General features: G+C 31.4%; 1 protein-coding gene across 6 annotated transcripts; it reads right to left on the bottom strand.

The window, feature by feature from the left end:
• Positions 1 to 15,470: 15,470 nt before the first annotated feature.
• Positions 15,471 to 20,832, bottom strand: LOC107842628. Of its 6 annotated transcripts, none has more exons than XM_016686572.2 (3): positions 19,477 to 20,802; positions 15,864 to 15,962; positions 15,471 to 15,777 (listed from the first exon to the last, which is right to left on the bottom strand). In XM_016686572.2, the coding sequence occupies exons 1-2, from the start codon at positions 20,261 to 20,263 to the stop codon at positions 15,886 to 15,888; spliced, it is 864 nt and encodes a 287-aa protein (XP_016542058.1). In that variant the 5' UTR covers positions 20,264 to 20,802; the 3' UTR covers positions 15,471 to 15,777; positions 15,864 to 15,885. The 6 variants fall into 6 exon arrangements, with proteins under 6 accessions (XP_016542058.1, XP_016542056.1, XP_016542059.1 ...); XM_016686570.2 differs by having other exon boundaries at positions 15,864 to 15,990; XM_016686574.2 differs by lacking the exons at positions 15,471 to 15,777; positions 15,864 to 15,962 and adding exons at positions 16,402 to 16,646; positions 17,078 to 17,164.
• Positions 20,833 to 23,261: the final 2,429 nt, after the last annotated feature.

Here is a 23,261-nt window from a genome sequence, read left to right on the forward strand (position 1 = left end):
TTTCCCACCTTATCTTCCACCTCATCTTATCTTCAATTTTAAAATTTCAAAAACACTCCTAAATTTTTTCTCCAACATTGATGGATGTAAAGAATTGAATCCACATTCTTTCCTATAAATACTTTTCTCCCATATTGGTGGATAAAAAAAGAATGAAATCTCCATCCTTTCCTATAAATACTACCACAATTTTGGTAGAAAGACAAATCTCAAGGTTGGGAAAAAAAAGTTTTGAGCAAAGAAGATTTTTTTTAGTAAAAATTTTTCTGTTTCATGAAATTCGCGAACTAATTGAAGTTCTCGAGTTGAATGCTTTTTAGTGGTGATCAAGACTCCGAATAAATCTTGTAGTTCCGTTTTGCTTCCCCAAAAAAGGTAAACACATCTTTTCCCTTTTTTAGTTTTATTGTCGTTTTCTTTTTTCTTCTTCGTAGTTCATAGTTGTAAATTTTTTTTATCATTTTCTTCTTCATCTTTTTCCTCTTCGTAGTTCGTAGTTGTAATTTTGTTTGCTAGGATTATTTATTGTAGACGGTCTTGAAGGCCATAGGATGTTATGGTATCGATATTATGCCTATTTTCATATTCATAGTATAAAAAATGAGCTAGCAATAATTGAATGTATTTTTTTCTTTATTCTTTGATTATTGTGGGTAAAGTTTTGATCTTTGCTTAAAATATGTACTCATGGTTTGTTTAAATTCATTGTTGGCGTATATGTTTGTTTTTAGCATGTAAAGTGATTTTCTTTATGTTGAAAAAAATAGTTAATATTGATTGTTTCATCTTTTAGCTTTATTCTTTGATTATTATGGGTAAAGTTTTGATCTTTGCTTAAAATATGTACTCATGTTTTGATTAAATTCATTCTTGACGGATATGTTTGTTTTTAGCATGTAAGTTATTTCCTTTATGTTGAAGAATAGTTAATATTGATTATTTCACCTTTTGGTTTTATTCTTTGATAATTATGGGTAAAGTTTTGATCTTTGCTTAAAATGCATGCTCACGCTTTATGGAAATTCGTTATTGGTAGATATGTTTGCTTTTAGTATGTAAAGTTGTTTCTTTTATGTCGAAAAGGAATGGTTACTATTGTTAAGGGTTTGTGAAATTGATTCTCAATTTGAAGTAGTGAGTTACTCATTTTCGTGGTCAAAATTGTCTTTGATTTTCTCTTGTTTAGATTGAAAAGTTGTTATGGTTATAATTTTTGCTAAAATGGTGCAGAACTAAAATAGGAGTTGCCTTAATTGGACACTTTTTCTTAGAATTAATCTTTTACTATTTCTCCTATCTTGTCTTCGAATACTATTTCTCAAATATGTTTAATATATGTTATTTACTTCACTTCGCTTATTGGTTTACTTCTTAAAGTGTTTTTATTCATTTAGATGTCTCATTGTTATTCACATGCTATAGTGAATTTTTTTTCTAAGTTATAGGTATGTTGATTGATCCATTTTGTATTAAAAAGTGTTGTTGTATTAGTATGTCTTGTATTTCATATTTGAAGTGTTATTTCCTTATCTCTTGCTCATTCTCCTTTTTTCTTTATTTAATGAAAACATGTCTTAGATTTCATCATATCATAGTATTTGGAGCAAATATGTGTTATCTATTTGTTCAAATTTTAAGTAACTATGCTTGTGGATTCCTGTCTTCTTTTCAAGGGCTTATATTGTGCTAGATTCAATTTTTTGTAAGATTTTTTAGGAGATGGGTTAATTTTCTTTTCGTTAGACAATTTGATTTGTTTTGATATCATAGCTTACTATTTCTTTATGCGTAAGAATGTTATTTTTTCATTTCATCATTTATCGATTAAGTGTAGAATTTTCGAATACATATTAATTCTTTTTCTTTTATCTTTTCCTTTGCGTGAATTTATTTTGGAGTCAAAATGGACTCCTTTCCTCTTGTATTTCGTAATGGGTCAATGAGGCTCATCTCTCTGAGTTAAGTTCGAAGTTTTAAACCCAAAGTCGATTATATGGCGTTCAGGTGAAAGAAGATGAAAGAAAAAGGAAAATGGGTGAAAATCCATTGATGAGGTTACTAAGAGACTTGAAAAGTCTTAGTTTTTATTATTGTCTTATTTTTATTTATTCATTTAGTCATTTATTTATTCATTCATTTGGGTCTCGAAGCCAATGTTGTAATTTAATGCAGGTGAAGCAGATTTTGAGCCTCAAAAATTCTACAAAGACTGCACTTCAACCCTGCAAATTGATGATCAACAAACATCATCAAAAGAGCAAAGAAAAAACAACACAGTCGGCATCTCAAAACTAAGAATTTTTCTTTGGATGCAGGAACAATGAAGTCACATCATTGACAATGTTAAGTTTGATAAAGAGCATTACCAGATCTACTATGGCCTTGTCATAATAATCCAGACAACTTTTCTTCTCCTTTTTTCCCTTTATTTATGTTTCTATTACTTCATTATGATCTCTAACACTTTCTCTAATTTTGTAGGAAATGATCGAGCAAAATAATTAAGATATGGGGATATCACTCAAAACACTATCTCCAAATCACCATGAGTCAAACAACTTTATCTTCTGTTGCACTCTTAACTTTGTTGCAATAAATTGTTATTAATGAGTGTTGTTTGAGTCATACAGGTGACATTATGCGAGATCGCCCCGGATTGTCACCCCATTCGGGGTGATATATCTTATTATATTTGGGTCATCCACCCTTTCAAGAGGATATAACGGATTGTCACCTATCTTATTATATTCGGGTCATCCACCATTTCAAGAGGACATACCCAATCATCACGTTATTTGAGGTGACACATCTTATTATATTTGGGACATCCCCCTTTTAAAAGGACATATCTTATTATATTTGAATTTTCCACCCTTTAAGAGCACATCAGACCATCTCTTTATTTGAGGCAATATTTTACTATGTTATGGATTGTCACCTCATTCACAGCAATAAGTTATTAAGTATGGACCGTCACCTCCTTTAGTGTGATATGTTATTATGTTTGAATCGCCACCTCCTTCAGTGTGATATGTTATTATCTTTGGATCGTCACCTCCTTAAGTGTGATATGTTATTATGTTTGAATCTTTTAATATTGTTAGTTTTTCTTGATATTGTCTCAAAAATCAAGTGGTGACTCTGTAATTTCTTAAATTTTTTCAAATTTTCTTTAAGGTTTTGGAATAGTTTAAAAGGTCAAAAATAATATTTTCCAAACCTTTCGAATAAAAAAGGTCCAAATAGTCCCGACCAAGTATTATTTTACTTTCGGATAGAGGTTTTGTGGAACTAATTTGGATTGGTATGGACGGTGTCGGTATTAGTACCAGTCTTGACATTGGTGTTGGTATTGGGGCTAACACCGGTTGACTGTATTTGATTTATGATTGTTCAATTTGTTATGTTATATATATTCGAATTTCATCTAACATTGCGTTTGGGGTGGTTATGATTAGGTATTGGGGATGGTCTCCGGTCCCGATTGGACTTGAGGCACCCAACACTACTAGGCCCTAGTTTGAATCGTATCATTAAAGTAGTGAGCCTTTCTTTGTTATGACTGGACATTTAAAATTGGAGATTTTTTAGAAAAATGATTTTTTTCAAACCTATTTTTCATTCCCAAATATAAATAACTCAACATGCATGAAATGAAATGAAATGACCATAAGTTTGACATAATATATAACTGCATTGAGTCAGTGATGGTGAAAGTTCAACCGTGAACCTCGACACTCGTCTCCTCGAAACGTCGTCGTTTCAGCAGTAATGAAAATATGAAATGAATACTTAGGTTACAGGTAACTTATTATATATTTATACAATTATACGGAATATATATATTATATATTTAATAAAATATATATACTATCATATAAATTAGGTTTTTTGATTTAACCAGATTTTTTTTTTTTTTTGAAAAATCAAAAATCAAACCGTTTAATCAAATTTCTAAAATTTGAAATCAAAATCGATCTGAAAAAATCAAAAAAATGAAATAAAAATTAAATTTTGATTTGGTTTTTCAGTTTTTTTTATTTGAACCAAAATGTGCTCAGCCCTAACCTTAGAGAGGTTGAGAGGTTTTTTTTCGAAGGATCCTTAAATATTAATTATTTTTATTACCTACATTAAAATATATTTATAAAATTATAATTACCTATTATCTTCGCGTATAAATCGATATTAGAGTTTTGATTTTTAATAAAAATAATTTTTATTATTTTTCTCATTTATTTTATTATAGAATGTCATTAACTTATGTACTCAATTAATATTTCTCACTGTTATTTTTTCATCTACAAAATAACTTATAGCTTTTATGGAAAATATGTTATATAGATTAAAAAATAAAAAAAATTATTTATAAAAAAGGTTTTTTTTAAAAAAAAAGATTCAGATTTTGATATAAATATAAGGGTAAAGTAGGTATTTTAAAAAATCAAATATGAAAAAGGAGGAAGAATGATTATTGTTCAAAATTGAGGGGGTGTTTGATTTTTACAGCAAGATTCAGGGGTGTAAACGATTTTAATCCTAAAAAATTATGAGGAATAAGGGCATCTCCAATAACCCAAATCTCTATTTTTATCTTTGAATATAGAGAATCTCTATATTTTGAGAAAATTACTCTAACCCACAACTCTATTTTTTACTTCAAAGAAAAAATTTTCTGTCTCTTCAATATTATGTTATTATTTTTATTTCATTTATATTTTTTATTTATAAAATTTAATCATTTCTTCTATTTTATTTTATATATAATCACCTTATAGAATTCATATTCTTTTTAAAATCTTCATGTTCTATAAAATTATTTTTACCCTAAATTTTTAAATAATATAAATTGTAAGCAACTATTATAAATTATATATATTAATAGAAATTTCAAATAAAAGTGATGTCACTAAATATTACATCATCGTAAATTTTATTTTAATTTCTACATAAAATATCAACTTTTAAGATTATTACGTTGCTCCTATAAATGCTTTATTAATGTATTATGAAGTTCAAAATGAACATTTTTGTCCTTAATTTTTTTTATGTCTAACTGAAAATTGTTCAAATCGATTGTTTTCATCTACCACTATTTCATCATGGTTATTTTACTATACAACTACAAATTATAATAAAACTAACCTATATCTTAAATAAGTTATTATATATGAAAATTAATTTAATTAAAGAGTAAAGACATATTTTCCCCACTGAACTTGTCCTCCCAACTCACTTTAGCACTTAAACTTAACTTTCATTTATTTACCCCCCTTAACATCTTTGAAGTGTATTCATTTCACCACTAATGCTGACGTGGCATTTTTCTTTAAAAGGCCGCATTTATTTATTAAAAAAATTAATTTTAGTAATATTATATTAAAATATAATTAAAAAATTTAAAAAAAAATAGACACTTTTTTCTTCTTCTTCTTCTTCAAAACATTATCAACAACAATACCCAAATTTCTCCATTAACAACCTCAAATACATTTTTCACCATTTTTCTCCTTTAATTTTTTTCATATTCCTCCATTAACACCACCAAAAAATAACCACTAAGACACTAAATTAAAAATTTTCCTCCACTAAACATCTATCTGTTAAAGAAACACGAATCGGAATCACCCATTTTCCTCCATTAAACACTCATTTTTCCTCCATTAAACACCCATTCAAATTTCTTAGATCCATTTGTTAAAGAAACACCCAACATAATTTTTTTCTCACCTTTCTTAGACTCATTTGTTCGAACAAATTGATAATTAATTGAATTTTGCAAGTGAGTTGAGTTTTTCGACGAAAATTCACTGAAAAATCTGACAAGTATGGCTGTGTTGGGGTGGACGGAGGTGGATGGGTGTGTGTGCAGGTGGGGCAGTATGGGGGAGAACGGAGTGTGTGTGCAAGTGTGGGGGTGGACGGGAGGGGGTTAGGGGAGGGGTAGGACTGGGGGTTACAAAGAAGATGGAAAATGAGGGGGTGGGGCTTTTGTTTTAATTTAAACTATTTTTATATATTTAAAAATATGTATATATATATATATATAATATTTATATATATATATATATTTATATATATTTTATATATATATATATATATATATATATATTTATATATATATTATATATATATATAGTTTTATTAAAAATATATTTTATTTACGTGTCTCTGACATAGAGGTGATGTGTGGTGCTAACGTGTCAGCGAGTGTGATACACTCTCCGTTATGAGAGTGGTATTATATATTCAGGGGTAAAAGTAATTCACTTTAAAGATGTTAACGAGGGTAAATAAACATAAGTTAAGTTTAAGTGCTAAAGTGAGTTGGAGGACAAGTGCAGGGGGAAAAGATGTCTTTTCTCTTAATTAAATTATAAATTAATATTAATATAATAAAAATATTAAATTAAAAATAATTATGAATATTAGAGACTTAATTAATGATTTTATATAATTTATAATATGTTAAATTAAAAATGTTATGAATATCAATAATAATAAAATAAGGGAAAAGGCATCATTTCCACCTCATACTATACAAAAAAAGTCCAAGCCACACCTAAATTATATAAGTGACCTATTACACACCTTAACTATATAAAAGTGATATTATTACCTCCCCGCGACCCCCATTCTAAGGCGTGTGTGTTACACTTATTTTAGGCGCCTCCAGCCTATTAAATAACAAAAGTAAACGACTAAAAATATTAAGGGAAAAGGCATCGTTTCCACCCCAAACTATAGTCGAAAAGTCGAATCCACACCTAAACTATATAACTGACCTATTACACACCTTAACTATAAAAAATGGATACTTTTTACTGACGTGGTGCTGACGTGGCAGCGCGTGTAAAACACTACACCACATGCAAGTGGTGGTAGCCTAACAGGGTGTAAATAGTTTTACTTTTTTATAGTTTAGATGTGTAATAGGTCACTAGTATAGTTTAGGTGTGTCTTCGACTTTTCGGATATAGTTTGGGGTGAAAACGATGCCTTTTCTCAATAAAATAATACCAAAGTACAATAGAGGGGATGAACAATATTCATCCATTCAAATTTGGAAAAGGAACAAATATACCTCTAAAGTATGCTAAATGGTACGCATATATATCCTTCGTCATACTTTGGGTACACATATGTCTTTACCGTTAATAAAATGATACGTATATGCCCCTCAAATTAATGGTAGAGGCATATGTGTACCCGAAGTATGACGGATGTTATATTCATACCATTTATTATAGTTGGGGAGCATATTTGTTCCTTTTCTTTAATTTTTTAATCTCTAGTAATTAACCCAAACTCAATAAACCCGTCGAAGCCGATCCAATTCAATTAAAATTCAAGAGACGCCTATTTAAAAGACACATTTTCCCACCCCTATAATGATATATACACACAATATAGTCACACCTACAACTACCAATTTCCAAAACAAAAGAATAACTATTAACCCATAACACTCAAAAATAACACCAAATAAATTGAACCCCTCACGTAGTTTCCAGTGAAATTCTGCCTGAAAAACACTATCCACCATCGGTCAACACCACATAGCCACAGTTTTCATCGAACAAAAAACACCCAATGGCAAACCATCACCGCACCCCTAGCTCCGGCCACTTCTAGCCTAATCTCCACTCTCTTCAACCAATAAACACCAACTAGCAGCAATGATCAATCACTGCAATTTAATTGAAATTCACATTTAAGAGAAAAATAGAAGGACTATCGAAATTTGGAACAAAAATTAGAGGTTGGGTCGAGTTGATTTGAAATGGGGTTCAATGGATTTATTGGTCGGGTAGTAGGTTTGAATTAATAATTTGAAATTAAAAATATTATAATAAAAAAGGAACAAATATACCCCTGAATTGTGACAAATGGTATGTATATACCCTCCATCATACTTTGGCTACACGTATGCCCCTACAGTTAGTGTGAGGGGCATATACGTCCCATTTTATTAATGGTAGGGGCATATGTGTATCCAAAATATGACGAAGGGTATATACACATACCACTATCTCTATTTTTTTCTTCAAATATGGAGTATAGAGAGAAAAATATAAGGGGTGTTGAAGATGGCCTAAGTAATTAATGCTAAGGGTTATTTGAATTTTTTTTTTTGGATATTTTCTTGATATGGCAAATTTTTTGGATCTTTTCTTGATATGGAAATTTTGTGGCCCTAAATTTGTAGATTTGTTTTGTGATAGAAGAAATGAAGGACAAATTTGGTCCAGTAGGTGTGCCAATATTTGCAACATGTTTTAAAGTAATGGAAAATAAATTACAATCACAAATATATAATAAAATAGAGAGATTATATTCTCCCTTGATCCTTTGCTCTAATTTTTTCTCCATGATTAGGGTGTTGTTAGTATCCTATTTGGACCTCCCTAATACATATTTACACTAGAAATGTGCTCCTTTAACAAAGGTCGTATTTGATGTCTTGATTTCTTATAAATATCTCAAAAATTTATGAAATTTCAAAATAATAGAAGTAAGCTACGATTGAAGATAGAATAGCCTTCAAAAATCCTTTAACAACATTAAACTTGTCTTGTAAGTTTCGCAAAAGGTTGATAGCTACAAATATTAAAGAATAATTAACTATAGATAATAAGTTGAGGTTGTCAAAAAGGAAAAAGTAGATACATACATCGAGTCTAAGACCGTGTGTGTACCCCCCCATTAACTGTCTTATGTGTAGTTTCGAAATTCCAACCTATTAGTAAGGAATAAAACAAGAACTACTAATTCGATAAGGAATTGTATCGAGTAAAAGATCTTGAGTGCTTCCATTAGCTGTCATAATCCGTTATCCTATATCAGAGTAAAACAACTAATTAGATGATTAAAAGCAAACAATATACTCCTTTCCTTATATTTTATTTGTGAGTCTGGAGCCTAAAGGACAAGTTTTTTTAGTCAAAATTCCAAAAGGTCATATCAAAATGAAAAAATTTCAAAACGGACAAGGTAAATACTTGTGTTTACCTTGTCCATTAAAAAGTTAACGGTGTTAGTCCACATGTTAAAGTCTAAGGAAAAATGGTGATTTTACCTTATAAGATAAATGGAGTCACTTACCTTATTTATTATCTATTTGACAGATTCCGAAAAGGGTAAGGTATTACAAGGTAAATTGAGTCGTTAACCTTGTAAGGTAGGATCTCATGTTCACCTTGTAAGGTAGGATCCTATGCTTACCTTGTAACAACTTTAAAATTCTTGATGCTATATAAAGAGTGTGAGTGTAGGTTTATGTCTTACATCAACTCAAAAAAAATTGTTAAACTTCATAACTCAAAATATTTGTTGAACCCTATTCACTTCTTACCTTAAAATGGATAAGGTAAGAGTAAATTTACATTGGGGTGGTGAAGTTTTGCATGATGGAGATTCGGTGCGATATATTCGGCGTCCTATAGTGGTTCAATCATTTCCTTTATCTCTCAAATATGATCGTTTGAAAAGGTTTTTAGGAGTAAAATGGGTATTACTGATCCGAAAGATGATGTGGTTATTTCTAGATGATATTCGAATTATTTTACGTCCAATGGACAATCAATATTTGGTGAAACTCCTATTTGGAATGATGATTCTTTATCTTTATTTCCACGCTCCATTGAAATTTTTGGCAATCGCCTTAATCTACAGACGCTTGGCATGTATGTGTGTGTGGAACATTTCCCGATTGTTGAAGAACCCACAGATAGTGAGTTTGATCTTTGAGTAAGTCAAAATTCTTTGAATTTGAATATTGATTCTTCAAAAATGGCAATGGAACAACAGTTTGATGGTGGATTTGAAACACATTATCAAAACTCACCTAAACTTGTGAATAATTTTGATATGGGAGGAACTAACAATGTGTCTATGAATTTAAAAAAATTTAATTCAAGTGGTCCACAATATCCTTCTTCTGTGGAGGCAATTGATAGGTAATAAACAAACTATTTTATTTAATTAAGTAGTATTTTTCTTATAATTAATGAGATGATTTATTCATTTTGCAGATTTAGTGATTGTGGATTTACGCTCACTCAATTCACAGAAATTGTGAACAGCAACAACGACGTACAAGGGGAGTTGGATAGTGATAAACCTTTATAATATGAATCATCAGATGATGATCAATCTCCTTATGATGACGATGATGATAATAATGATGAAAATATTAATAGAGAGTCTGCACCCGATGGTGTCTATACTAGAAATCATTCTTCCATAACAATTCCATAGTCGGATCATACTGAAGAAAGTCCAGAAGAGTTGAGGTGCATAGTCAATGAAGATTGTTTTCAAACTTCACTTTAGAATCAAAATAATCCTGAATATATTAAGTCAGGTTGGTATTTTAATACATAAACTAGTAAATTGAAAAATTTTAGTCATCTGATATTATAAATAATATTTATTTTGTATCTGCATTTAGGTATGTTATTCATTAATAAAAAATAAATGAAATCGGTTGTGAGAAAGTATAATCTAATCAAGGGGACAGTGTTTCTTTATGATCGATCTAAAGGAGACAGTTGGAAGGTTATTTGCCAGCAGTATATGTCGGGGTGTGAATGGATGATACGCTTTAGAGTAGTTTCCATGGTATGTGTCAGGCGGAAAAATGATTGAGCATACTTGTAATCTAGATAAATCTAAGGAGGATCACTATAATTTAAATAACAATTTGATTGCTACTTCATTGATTTCCTATATTAGGAAGGACCCAAATATTAGCATCAAGATGGTTCGCGAAACATCAAAGGATTGCACCATTATACCCTTAGTTATTGAAAAGCTCAAAAAGATCGAAGAAAGACATTTAAGATGGTGTATGGTGATTTTGAAAGATCTTTTAAGGCATTACTTGCATATATGACAGCATTGCAATTCTTCAATCCAGGCACTATCGTTGAGTGAGTGTATGATTCAACAACAATGCAAGGTGAGCACATATTCAAGTTTTTATATTGGAGTTTCAAGGCCAGCATTGGTTTAATCTTGCATTGATTTAATTATAAATTTAACATAAATATAATATAGTAATATTGACGTACACTTACCTCAGAAAAATTTAATCTTGCAGTGAAAGAAAAATTATGCAATAAAAATTAACGCTTTGTGGGATGAACATTAGAAAAGTATCCGCTAAATTGGTTCAAGCCACCTACCCCAATAGGTGGAGTTACAAAATCAGAACTTTGTTCATGAAAATAATTTGTCCCACTAATTGAGGCTCCAGCATAATCATATATGGAGTAATATGACTCAACATTAATTGTAGCCTGCAATAGATTGAAATTACTTTTATATTGTACCCCATGATCACTCAAATTTTTTTCATCAACTAAATTATGTTCAATATGAACTTCGTTCCGTTGTTGTCCACCTCTCTCACCACCTCGACGAGCTCTTTCTCTTGGTGCAGTTGATCATCGATGAACTTGAACTGATGGTGGTTGCTATATTCATTTGGCGATGTGTACTCTAAATCAAAAGTCAAATGCGTTCCCAAAGAGGCAGCAGTCATTGACTCTAGGAAAATCGATGCGAATTGCACTACGATTTACTTCACCTCTTCTGATTGATTATTATCATTCACAAGACTTTGAGCAATTTGTTATGACCTTATATGTCCCCCTAGCCTTAAAAAAATAAAAATTATTACATTAGTTACTAAAAAATCATTGACATGTATTAACAAAAATTTTAAAAATATACATAGTGATGCCTTATGTCTGCCTGCCATTGGTTGGTATCCAACTGGAGCAATATGTGTTGGATTTCCAATTATAAAGCTTAAGTGATAGAAATATCATTAATTGTAATCTTCTTGGTTGACCATGTGATAGGGGTGAACACTACTGCCATAGCACTCATTCCACTTTTGTTCCATTTCATTTAACAACATAAAAATCTCCTGTGTTATTTGAAACAGCTTATCGTGTTCAAAATGGAATGGTTTTGTAATACCCTGAACTTTCCTTAGTTCAGTTAATCTTATAGTGCATGCTTAGGGGGCTTAGCACCTAAAACTCTTAGCTAAGTGTTGAAGACTTAGTCTTATTTTTGGCTTCGTAATTTTGAGGATTTTTAAGTTGACCTTCCAGGCTACAAAACGATGGTTTTTGAGCTGATTCATGCTCAGGGGTGCATGTGGAATGTCTCGGGTAAGTTTTGAATTTTACAAATGAGGTTTGGACCACGTTTGGATTTCAATTCTAGCAGCTCAATGCGATTCCACCACGTCGCGCCAGGAATAGCGATGAGACACCCATCGCATCGCGGTGAAGGTGTATTTGTCATGTTCTTGATCCATAAATTAAATGCATGTGTCATGAACTTTATCCTAGTGTGTTAAGTGCTTATTAGGTGAAGAGTGTTCATAGAAATCACTTAGAGCCAAGTTGAGCTAAGAACCTTATATTCGTCCAAAGTTTGATATTTGATTCTAGAAGAGTCAACTTTGAAAGTGTATAAATTTTGATGCATGTTGAATTTTCAGCTAAAGACCCAAAAAATTATAGATAATTGATTTATGTTTCCAACAATATCAATTTTGCCTTAATCTGATACACGAGTAAGAAGTTATGGCATTTTTCGTGTGAGGCAGTAAGCCACTGCGATTACACCGCGTCGCGGTGAGCCTTCTAAATGAAATCCGGGTTACAAATTTTTGGTTTAAATGATGGAGGGGCAAAGAGGGCCTTTTCCCACCCCAATCCAAGTCGTAAAAACATGATCTAAGGTTTCAATTGGGGCATTATTTGCCCTCATTTTCTAATTTTTCTCTCAAAGAACAAACCTTAATCATCCCTCCCAAAGATCATTCATTCCATCATCTTCTTTTCAAGAAAGATCAAGATTTTAAGTTCCTTAATCCAATAATCTCAAGAAAGCTTTCAAAATCATCTCCGTGGCTTTCAAGGTCAAGTTTTCATCCATCAAATCAAGTCTATTAAGGTATGTGGGGTTATGAACAAGGATACTCTTTCATCCTTGTGTCCAAAACTATCTTTAAAGTTGAATTTACGTAAATTGCAATTAGGGTTCATACCCAACCTATCTTGTTTTGACTTTATGGATTTATAAAGTGATTTAAGTGTTAAAGTGCAAGCTTGTTCTCATCTATTTATGCTTTGATTTAAATATTTTCAAGTGAGATTTAAGCATGATATTATATTGCAAGTTATATGGAAGAAAACATGAGATTTAAAGGCTTTAAGTGCATCAAGATTACGCATGCTCATGTTTTGGTCCATAAGATTCATATTTTGATTTTGATTTCATTATCTTGACTGAAATTATTGAAGTATTTCAAGAAGATTATAGAGCATGAAGTATTATTTTGATTATGAATTTAGAGCATGGGTTTTTAAATCCTAAGTTTAGGTGTTGGTATTTCAAGAAGATTATATTCTTAAGTTTCTTTTAATGAGTTATATCAAGATTTTAAGAAAGATTTGATCTTTTGATCCTAAGCTAAGATAAGGAATCCACATTGTTCATCTTGATCATGATTTAAAGAAACATAAGCATAACTGATTTTCATTGTAAATCCTTATGCTAGTTTTAAAGTGAAGTTCCTATAGAATGAGCATACAGATTAAAAGGAGTAGTATTTAGCACCAAGTTGGGTATATGTCCTAGTTCATATTCCCCAGAACTACGAGCCAACATAGGTACAGATTAATATTATTCTCATTTATATGGATGCAGATACAGATTGTGATTACTTAGCGTAGGTTACACTCCTTGGCAAGAGCATGACACCTCTCCCCAATGTGAGGTTTTCCCCTTAAGAGAACTAGACATTGGACTCCATGATAGCCCACATGGTTTATGTCGGTTAGAAGAACCTCCCCAACAGAAAAGAATAACAGAAAAGCTTTTAAAAGAAACTCCCTTAGTCCTAAAACAGAATAACAGAACAACTTTTAGAAACTAAGTGTAAAAGGTCATAATTTATTTCAGATATTGTTTTACGTGAGACATTTGCTATGAGATTTCAGCTTTTAGTTTTCATATAATAAAGGTGAGTCTTTTTTACACTTAGCCTTCATGATTTAAAAATAGACTTAACTTCAATCCTACTTATTCCACGAACGGAAAGAGTAAAAGTACAGCTTTTAGAACTAAGTGTGATGACTCACAAAGATTGTTTTTATGCTTTACTACAGTATGCTTATATTTTCCAATCTTTACAGTACTCCAGCCAACGTAAGTCATTTACACTTAGCATGTATTCTTTACCAGTTATATGCACAGTTAATTACTATTTTTACTTATGCATTCATTCCCACATGCTCAGTACATTCAAAAAGTACTAATCCATATATACGTCTATGTGTTATATTATTTATTAATATAGGTACAGGTTGTAGTGTGCATATCAGAATCAGACAGTTGTAGCTTTCAGTCAGTAGGTGATGAGTCCTTTTGATTCAAGGGCTCGGGTAGAGTTTGTACAGTATTTTATTTTCTTCATTTAGTCGTATTGATTTGGGATAGCTGGAGGGCATGTCCCGACTACCTATAGTCAATACTAGTAGAAGCTTCATAGAAAGTCAGTAGAAGTTGATGTATTTGATTCCAGTATGTTTTGTATAATTAAAGTTGTAATTATTTTAATATAGTTTGTATTGATCATATTCAGAAAAGATTTATCTTCCGCATTATTCTTTCAGACTTATGCATTTATTTTAGTTGCTCATGAGTTATGCCAGTACAAGGGTTAGCTTGAGATCACTTGTGGTCCTGAGCACCGTGTGACGCCAAGGGGTAGTCTCGGGGCGTTCGTATTCAGGTGGAATAGGTATGTGTTGGACATAACCAAATTATCGCATAACACAATCAATCATGTGTCATTCACGATGAATTCCACAAATAAGTGAAAATTTAGCCATCCAAATAACACGTCCTCGGCAACACTATTCGGGCAACTCATTAATAAGTTGCTCAGAATATGAATGCCAAATAAACTACATAATAATAAATATTATGATTAATGTCATAAAGAATTTGTCTAATATTTGCTTAATTTAGTAAATAACAGGTATATGTATACTTCATCTTTATTGGTTTAAATTAGTAACAAGACATAATATTTAATATACAATTTTTTAAAAACATAAATATAGAATTTGGCCTACGTATGCATGAATTTTTAATATAAAATTCAACATTATTAGGACTACCTTTAGTGAAGTTGATGATGTTAAGAATTCAACTCTAGCCCCAAATATGTATTTTAAAAAATCTACTATGAAGTGGATGATGTTAATGCCAACTATTATTATTTATAAAGAAACATAATATGATTGTGAAATATCTCTTTAGCAATAATAAAATTTATATATAGCAGGGTCTAAGATTTATAGTGAAAGTTACTACACAGTGTATGAACATGACTCTCCAAAGTAAAATAGTTAATATTTTGAATGCTATAACAATTTAGCATTTCACCACTCTTATATATATGAGCTTTATTTAATTGGTGGAATATTATGTTATATTACTACAAACAAAATAAATTAAGAAAAAAAAAAATTAAAAAATGACATGATAATATAAAAAATAAATGCTTCTAATAAGGTTGTCTAATGCATCTCTTATTATGACAAGCACATTACGAGCTTCATTTTGATGAGTTCTACCTCGAGACCATTTACATACATATGTGGTTGGAACCTCTGAATTTTTCTCACCCGGAGGCAGCAAAAGTGATTGCAATGGGACAATACACTCCCATGCTCATACCTAAAAAAATATAATCAACAATAGTTATCATCATAATAAAATTGAGTAATTCAAAATAGAAAAAAAATACTATAAAGTTCACATACTTGCAATTACGAAATAAAACCACTAATGCAGCGCGACTTCTTCATCGACGCATGACACAAACAAAAATAGTGGTACGATAGCGCAGCGGCTCACCAAGCCTGTGTTGAAATTGCGGGTAAGTCACGCCTGTCAATCAAAAAGTCTGTACTAAATTTATTTTCAGATTTTTTGAAAAATATTGTTCCACCGCACCATAATAAAAAATACAACCTAACTCTTCGTTGCACCTTTTTCCCTCAGTTTCACCAGTTATTTCATTTAGATTTTTCATGTATTCCTCTAATTTCATTAAAAAATTCTATTTCCTTAAAAAAAGTCTAGGTCAGGTATACATCATGTTAATTCGAGAAACATTTGTTGTCTGTTAATAGGTAACATCTAAGCAGTGCCTGGATGAATAATGGAAGTTCCATCTACGACCATTTCAAACATGAGTTCTATGTCTTGTAAGGTTATTGTCGTTTCACCCGTTCTCAGGTGAAAGGTATGTGTTGCTGGTCGCCACCTTTCAACCAATGCAGTAATAAGAAAATAATCGGAAGGAACGAATCCAACATCTATAACTTCCCTAAAATCACAAATATTAAAATAATTAAGAAGACGAGAATGGAACAGATGATTTTTAACATATCAAAAATCATTATCATCACGCCACACTATCAAACATCCTTTTTCTCCCTTTAATGTGCCTTTCCAAATAGCCTTGGACCAAAATTTACTTTGCATGGCATATACATCATACTGTGATGGTCCTAGATGCACAAAGTGTTGTTATTCCATATCTATACAGAAAGAAAATTAAAATTAGTTTTGATATGGGTTTTATACAAAGTGTTAATTTACACATGCATGCAACTAAAGAGCAAGCTTTTACACATGCATGACAATACTGACTACGTAGGTTTAGGCTTAATAAGTTGATATGATAACAACAACATTTAACAAATTAGTAAGCTAAAAAAAATGATTAATAATATTATACTACATACTTGTTTGTTAGGTATTGAAAAAAAATTATATGAAAAGGTGATTAAAGTATAGTTTAAGTGGAAATTCTTTTATGAAATAGACTTTAAACAAAAACAAACACCCAAATAATATAGATGAATAGAGCGAAACAGGTAATGTGAATAAATGAAAGGTGTGGTATATAAAAGAAAATTAATAAGGTAAAAGACACGTTTTACCTTGTAAGGTAAGGGACATATTTTACCTTGTAATGCAGTGCATTTGAAACAAATTCGTCACTAAATAGTTCCTCCGTCCATAAATACTTGTTCACTTTTGACTTGATATATGCCTTAAGAAACAATAAATAGATGGTTGATTTTACTATACCACACTTTGCATATAATAAATTCTTTACTGTGAAAAATACAATGAATGGTGTATTGTATTTAATACCAAGGATAAAATAGATAAAAATGGATAAATTATTCATTGATTTTATAAACTGAACGGGTATTGTTGGACATTCTTAAGTACAAAAGTGGATAAATAAAGATGTACGGAGGGAGTACATTGATATCATTAAATTTTCAACTCTCACCAACTTTTTAGTCAAATGATAAGGTAAGTGACTTCATTTACCTTATAAGGTAAAAATCACCATTTTATCTTACACTTTAACACGTGGACTAACATCGTTAACTTTTTAATGGATAAGGTAAACATAGGTCCATTTGGGAAATTTTTTCATTTTGATGTGTTCTTTTGAAATTTTGACTAAAAAAATTTGTCCTTTAGGTTCTGGACTCTTTCATTTGTCATAGTATTTTTTTTTAATCAAATAATATAAATTTCGATCAACCTCTTAAGATATATTTTTTCAGCATATTAATACGAAAAAAATTACAACTTATAATATTTTTCGTCTAGTTTTTAAATATCTAATATTTAATTTAAAAATCTTAAATTAATTTAATCTAATTTAATATTGAAAATTATTCAAGTTAACTCTTAAAAAGCGAAACTACACTACTTTAGAATGGAGTGAGTGCTAGTTATTACAATTTCATCATTCACCAATCTTTTAGGCATCAGAATTGCACGTGGAAAAGTTGGGTCTAGTAAAAGAAATGAATCAGACGGTTACATGAGGTAAAATAAAGATTGAAGGAATATTTGTTTCGAACCAAGAATTGAGAGAAGTCGCTTTCGTTATGTCATAATATGCCTCCGCACCAACATGTGAAAAGTTGTCCCGCAACCGGGCATCCTACTGCCTGCAGGGCCTTCACTCGGGAAAGACCACCTTACAACTGGACTCTTCCGCAATGACTCTTGGGAGATCAGCAATCAATCCCGAGTCTTAGGTGAAGCATTAGAGCATAGACACGTGCTACTAGATAGTCATTTTAGTGCTAAGCATACAATTATTTCACATTGATGCAATAATTTGACTTTTGGTAGCCTATAAAAGAAGTCTCTCATAAGAATTAAAGACATCGTAAAATCCTAGAGGGCAAGATACTAGTCCTTTAGTCTTCTTCCTTTATAATTTCTATGAGACAAGACCGTCGACCTTCTCCTTACTTATACTTTTATTTTCCTTCCTGGTAGATTAAACTTTAATATTAATCCAACGCCTTGGTGTTGCAGCGTAAAAGAAATAAACTTAATTGATCATAACCTATTTGCCTTCAACCCCATTTTACAAGTTCTAATGTGAATCAAAATGATGATTTTTCTGATAGGCAAGAACATGAATAAGTTGAAATTTGAAAAAATATTAGCACTTGAAATCTCGGTGAAAAATAGTATTAGAAAATTAAAATTCTGATAGAACATTGAAATTCTATGAGTGAAAAGTTGAAAGCTCCTAAAACATATATTTTGAACTTCAAATAACGAACCATTTTGATGAATAAATACTTTTCTAAAAATTATAAAGTACTGTTTTTAAAAAAAAAAGAAAAAACAAATGTATGAACAAACGGGCAATCGCCCAACAATCAAAAGAAAATTATAGTAAGATCCTATTAGGTTGTTGGTGGAGGGAATTGTCATAAATGATTGCATGCTGGGTTGCGCTTTAGTAGAGCATTTGCATTCTGCTCGCTCCCCCACTATGAGTAAGACATTATTAAGGATCCCGCTGTGGACTAGTTGGTTGTCAAGTCCTTGTCAACACAAAGCTCGACAGCTATTTACTTTTGACCTTTTCCCTACTTCTAGAGAGCAAGAGAAAGACAATTCTACAATACATACACGAGCATAAAAACATCCATGTGACCTCAAGTAAGGCTTTGTTTCTTCTCTGCCTTTTCTGATTCAAACTTTGAATATTAGTACATACAAGACAGAGGTACCATATACCACACATAGGGGCTATCCCAAGGACCATTTCCCTATTATGTCATCACTAAATTAATCACTTGGTACTAACTAGTTCACAATCCTACTAAATTTGGTTAACTATGAATAGAATATAAAAACAAGAGAGAGACGAAATGAAGTAGCAATCGTCCCACAAACAAGGTGGGGGAAACCAAGAACAAGAGAAAATAAAATGAAATAATAAAATAAAGAAGAAAAGGCTAACATTGAATAATGTTAATCAGAAAATGTCGAGAACTTCCAATATGAAATTGTTGCAGAGTGGACAATTACCTCTTTGAACCCAAAGCTCCCTTGAACACAACCTGCAAAATGTATGTCCACAAGGTATAAACGCAGCACCTTTCTGTCTCAACATACACACACAACAATTGTTTTCTCCGCTGGCACCAGCACAGGCATCGGCAGCAGGAACTTCATTAACACCGTCCAATTCATCATGATCTTCTTCTTCATCTTCATCTCCCATCATATAAGCTGATCCGTCTCCATCATTCTCTGTTAACAAGGCCATTAATGACATTCGCACTGGTTGATCCTCCACCTCCACTCCAATTGCTTCTTGTTCCTCTTCTGCAGTTTCATTCTCAACACGCATTATTTCCAATATTCTACTTCTTGTTGACTCAGACGCAGATATCTCCGGCTCCCCAGTATTTTCTACCTCCGAATATGTAGGAACAACATCCCGGGACAACCTACGAGACATTATCGGACCATTACATTGTTGAATGGAAATGTTAGATGTCCAGGCTTCGGCAGGAGGTTTGAGACGGAGTTTGTTTGTGAAATGTTTCCAAGGTTGCCTGTTTTCTCTGCCACTGTTGGGATCGTCTCGAATGATATCAAGAAGAGTTCTGTTGGAGTGGACAGGTAAAGAAGAAGAAGAAGAAGAAGAAGATTCTAGTTTGATGCTCAACACAGCGCCTAATGTAAGGCCTGCAAGATTGTTGTTGTTGTTGTTGTCTTCTTTGACTCTGAGAAAATCTCCAAGGTTTGGAGTATCGATTTTATCATTAAACATCAATGTCCTAAGACTAGTATCAGCGGCGTTTTCCATTTAAATGTTATAGATAAACTCAGGAAAAAGAGTCAATTTCCTTCACAAAATATTAAAAAAAGGATGGAATTATCAGAAACAATTGAACAACTTTGTCACGGAATGGAAATGGTGAAATTCTTTTCTTGGGAACCCAAGGATTGGAGACTTGGTTTAGAGTAAATAATGACGAATTTCTCGGAGACCGGAAAAGGGATTAAAAGAAAATGGAAATGGAAATGGAAAAACTCAGATCTGACAATTTATTCAAAAGAGTACAATTTAAAAAAAAAAAAAAAAAAGGGATAAGATGTAAAGAAGAAAGCGTAGAGGGTAAGGCATAGGATTCCTGAGAAGTCAGATCGTAGCAAAATCAATGAAGAAAGAAAACATACGTTTAAAGAACAGACACACAGTTCCAAAGGAAAAGATCGAGAGGATGGAGTTTTGGGGGTTTGGGATATTTTCTTTTGGGGAGTGGGCGCGGGGCGGGGGCGGGGGCGGGGGCGGGGAGGGGTGGGGGTTATGCAGCAGAAGAGACTGTGTGTGGACGACTGGACGACGTGAAATCTCAGTCTCGTTCCATTCGCGAGTTATTTTGGATTGGAAGATCTCCTCACACATTGTTTGGATTGGTGGTTTTTTGTGATACGTTATAAAAGAATAATATTTATTCTAATTGTTTCTTAAAATAATTGATATAATATAATTTAATTTAATGATTTAATAAGTATGAAAGTCTCATTTAATGTAACCATCGATTTGATAGCATTCATGATTTTCTTATTTTTTTTCAATTATGTCCTTATTTAATACAATATCATATAATCTTATTTTACCTTTTAACCTATATTATTAACTCCACCTGTTCCTCCTCCTCCTCACTCACGTGAGCCACCTCTCCCCATTCCGCCCGAAAAAAATTATTTTTAAAATTAAAAAAAAAATTATATTTTTTTCTTATCTCATCCCTACCCTGACCTCGACTCCACCCTTACAAAATTCCACCTTAGCTTTAAAAAAAATATATTTAAAAAAAAAAATAACAAAAAATTTTCATACCTCATCCCCTCCCTTACCACTTACCAGCCCCTCACCCGAATTAATTATATTTTTATTTTTTAAAATATTTTTAAAATAATTTCTTACCCCACCACCGCTTCCTACCAGCCCCCGCTCCCAATGCACCCACCCATAAAAAAATACTTTTTAATTTATTTTTTAAAAAATTCAAAACTTTTTCTTATCTCACCCCTACGCCTACTCTCGTTCCTCCACTCCACTATCCTACCCTCCTATTTTTTTAAACAAAAAGTTCATAATATTTTTTTTACCCCGCCCCCCTTATCCTATTCGTTCTCATTATTTTGTGTTAAAATATATTTAAATATTTTTAGATTTATTTGTTTGTGCAATGAATACAAGAAAATAAGCAAGAAACAATTTATTTTTCTAAATTTTTTTATATTTCATCCCGAACACACCCGTAGCATACACAAAAATTGCATTCAAACTTTGTACTTGTCATTGGTGGTCACGTTTCAAAACTCCAAAAGAAATAAAATTTGCTACTTAAAAAATGAATCCCATTATATTTATTCTGATCTACTCTTGTATTGATTTTCTTAAAATTTATATGAATGTAACAACTTAATATATTTACATGGCAAAATTTGTGACAGATTAGCAGAAAGAAAATTATTTTATTAACAATTTTGATAAATTTAACATTTATAATAATTAAAGATATTTTAGTAAACTTACCAGTTACGATATAGTACCATACCATCAAACCAAACAATAAAACTATTATTAAACAACAGTGAACGATACAGGTCATCCAAATATTGTATTATACTATACTGTACAGTACAATACCATACCATACAGTACCGTATATTATGAAATCATGACAAACCATCATCCAAAGAAACTGTAAATCTATTAGAAAAAATTATAAAATATCACAAGTTTACTTTCTTTTATTACACAATATTCAAAATTTCCAAACTAATTACAAATATCTCATATTAATAATTTCTCTCTCTATAATTCATATACATAACTTTACCTTCCTCTTCTCATGTTTTTATTTCCTTAAAAGATGCCTACAATCAAGGAACCTCAATTTTATTTGTTGTTCTTCTCAAATCCCTATTTTAATTCAATAAAATCCGACAAAAAATAATCTTAAACCCTACCTGAAACTCCCACTCACCCCCACCCCTAATCAGTCGCCATGACTGATTTGTGTCCATATACATATATTTTTTTTGTTTGTTTGTTTAGATATTGTTGTTTTGCTTGTTCATTTACTTTCATGGCTTTAAGTTTTTTCTTTTTTACTCTTTTTAGTTCTTGATTTTTAATATTTAAAGTTCTTCCCCTTTTGATTGCTCTGTTGTTTTTATGCATACTTGTGAGAAAGGTTCTGTAATGCCGTCGATTTAGTTCCTCGTGCTTTTTTGTCTGAAAATTTCACAAAAAAGTTTCGATCGTTGTTGGTGATATCATTCTTGTTGGAAGAAAAGAGAAAAGAGGAAGAAAAAAAGGTATATATATGTATGAAATTTGACATCGTCGAGAGTTTTTGTGTCACACCATATACATATGTATTGAATTTATTGTTACTTCATTCTATATACATAACATTATTATGTATATGAGTTCATATACTTTAAATTTGTTATGTATATGTAGTGAAACAAATACCGATGAGTTGTTTATTTCAGAATATGTACATTACAGAGTTATATGTTATGCATTAACAGTGTTATACATAACACTGCTATGTATATCAAACCATATACATAATTCTGTTATGTATATGTGTTGAAACAGACACTTGTTGGACTGTTGTATTTTTAGAACATATACATTACAGAGTTATGTATATGTTATGCATTAACAGTATTATACGTAACACAGTTATGTATATGGATCTGTTAGACAAGCTGAGATGTGTTTATTTCAGCCTATATACATAGCATTGTTATGTATATGAAAGAATATTAGACAT

Source organism: Capsicum annuum, chromosome 9, assembly GCF_002878395.1.
Source record: "Capsicum annuum cultivar UCD-10X-F1 chromosome 9, UCD10Xv1.1, whole genome shotgun sequence".
NCBI lineage: Eukaryota > Viridiplantae > Streptophyta > Magnoliopsida > Solanales > Solanaceae > Capsicum > Capsicum annuum.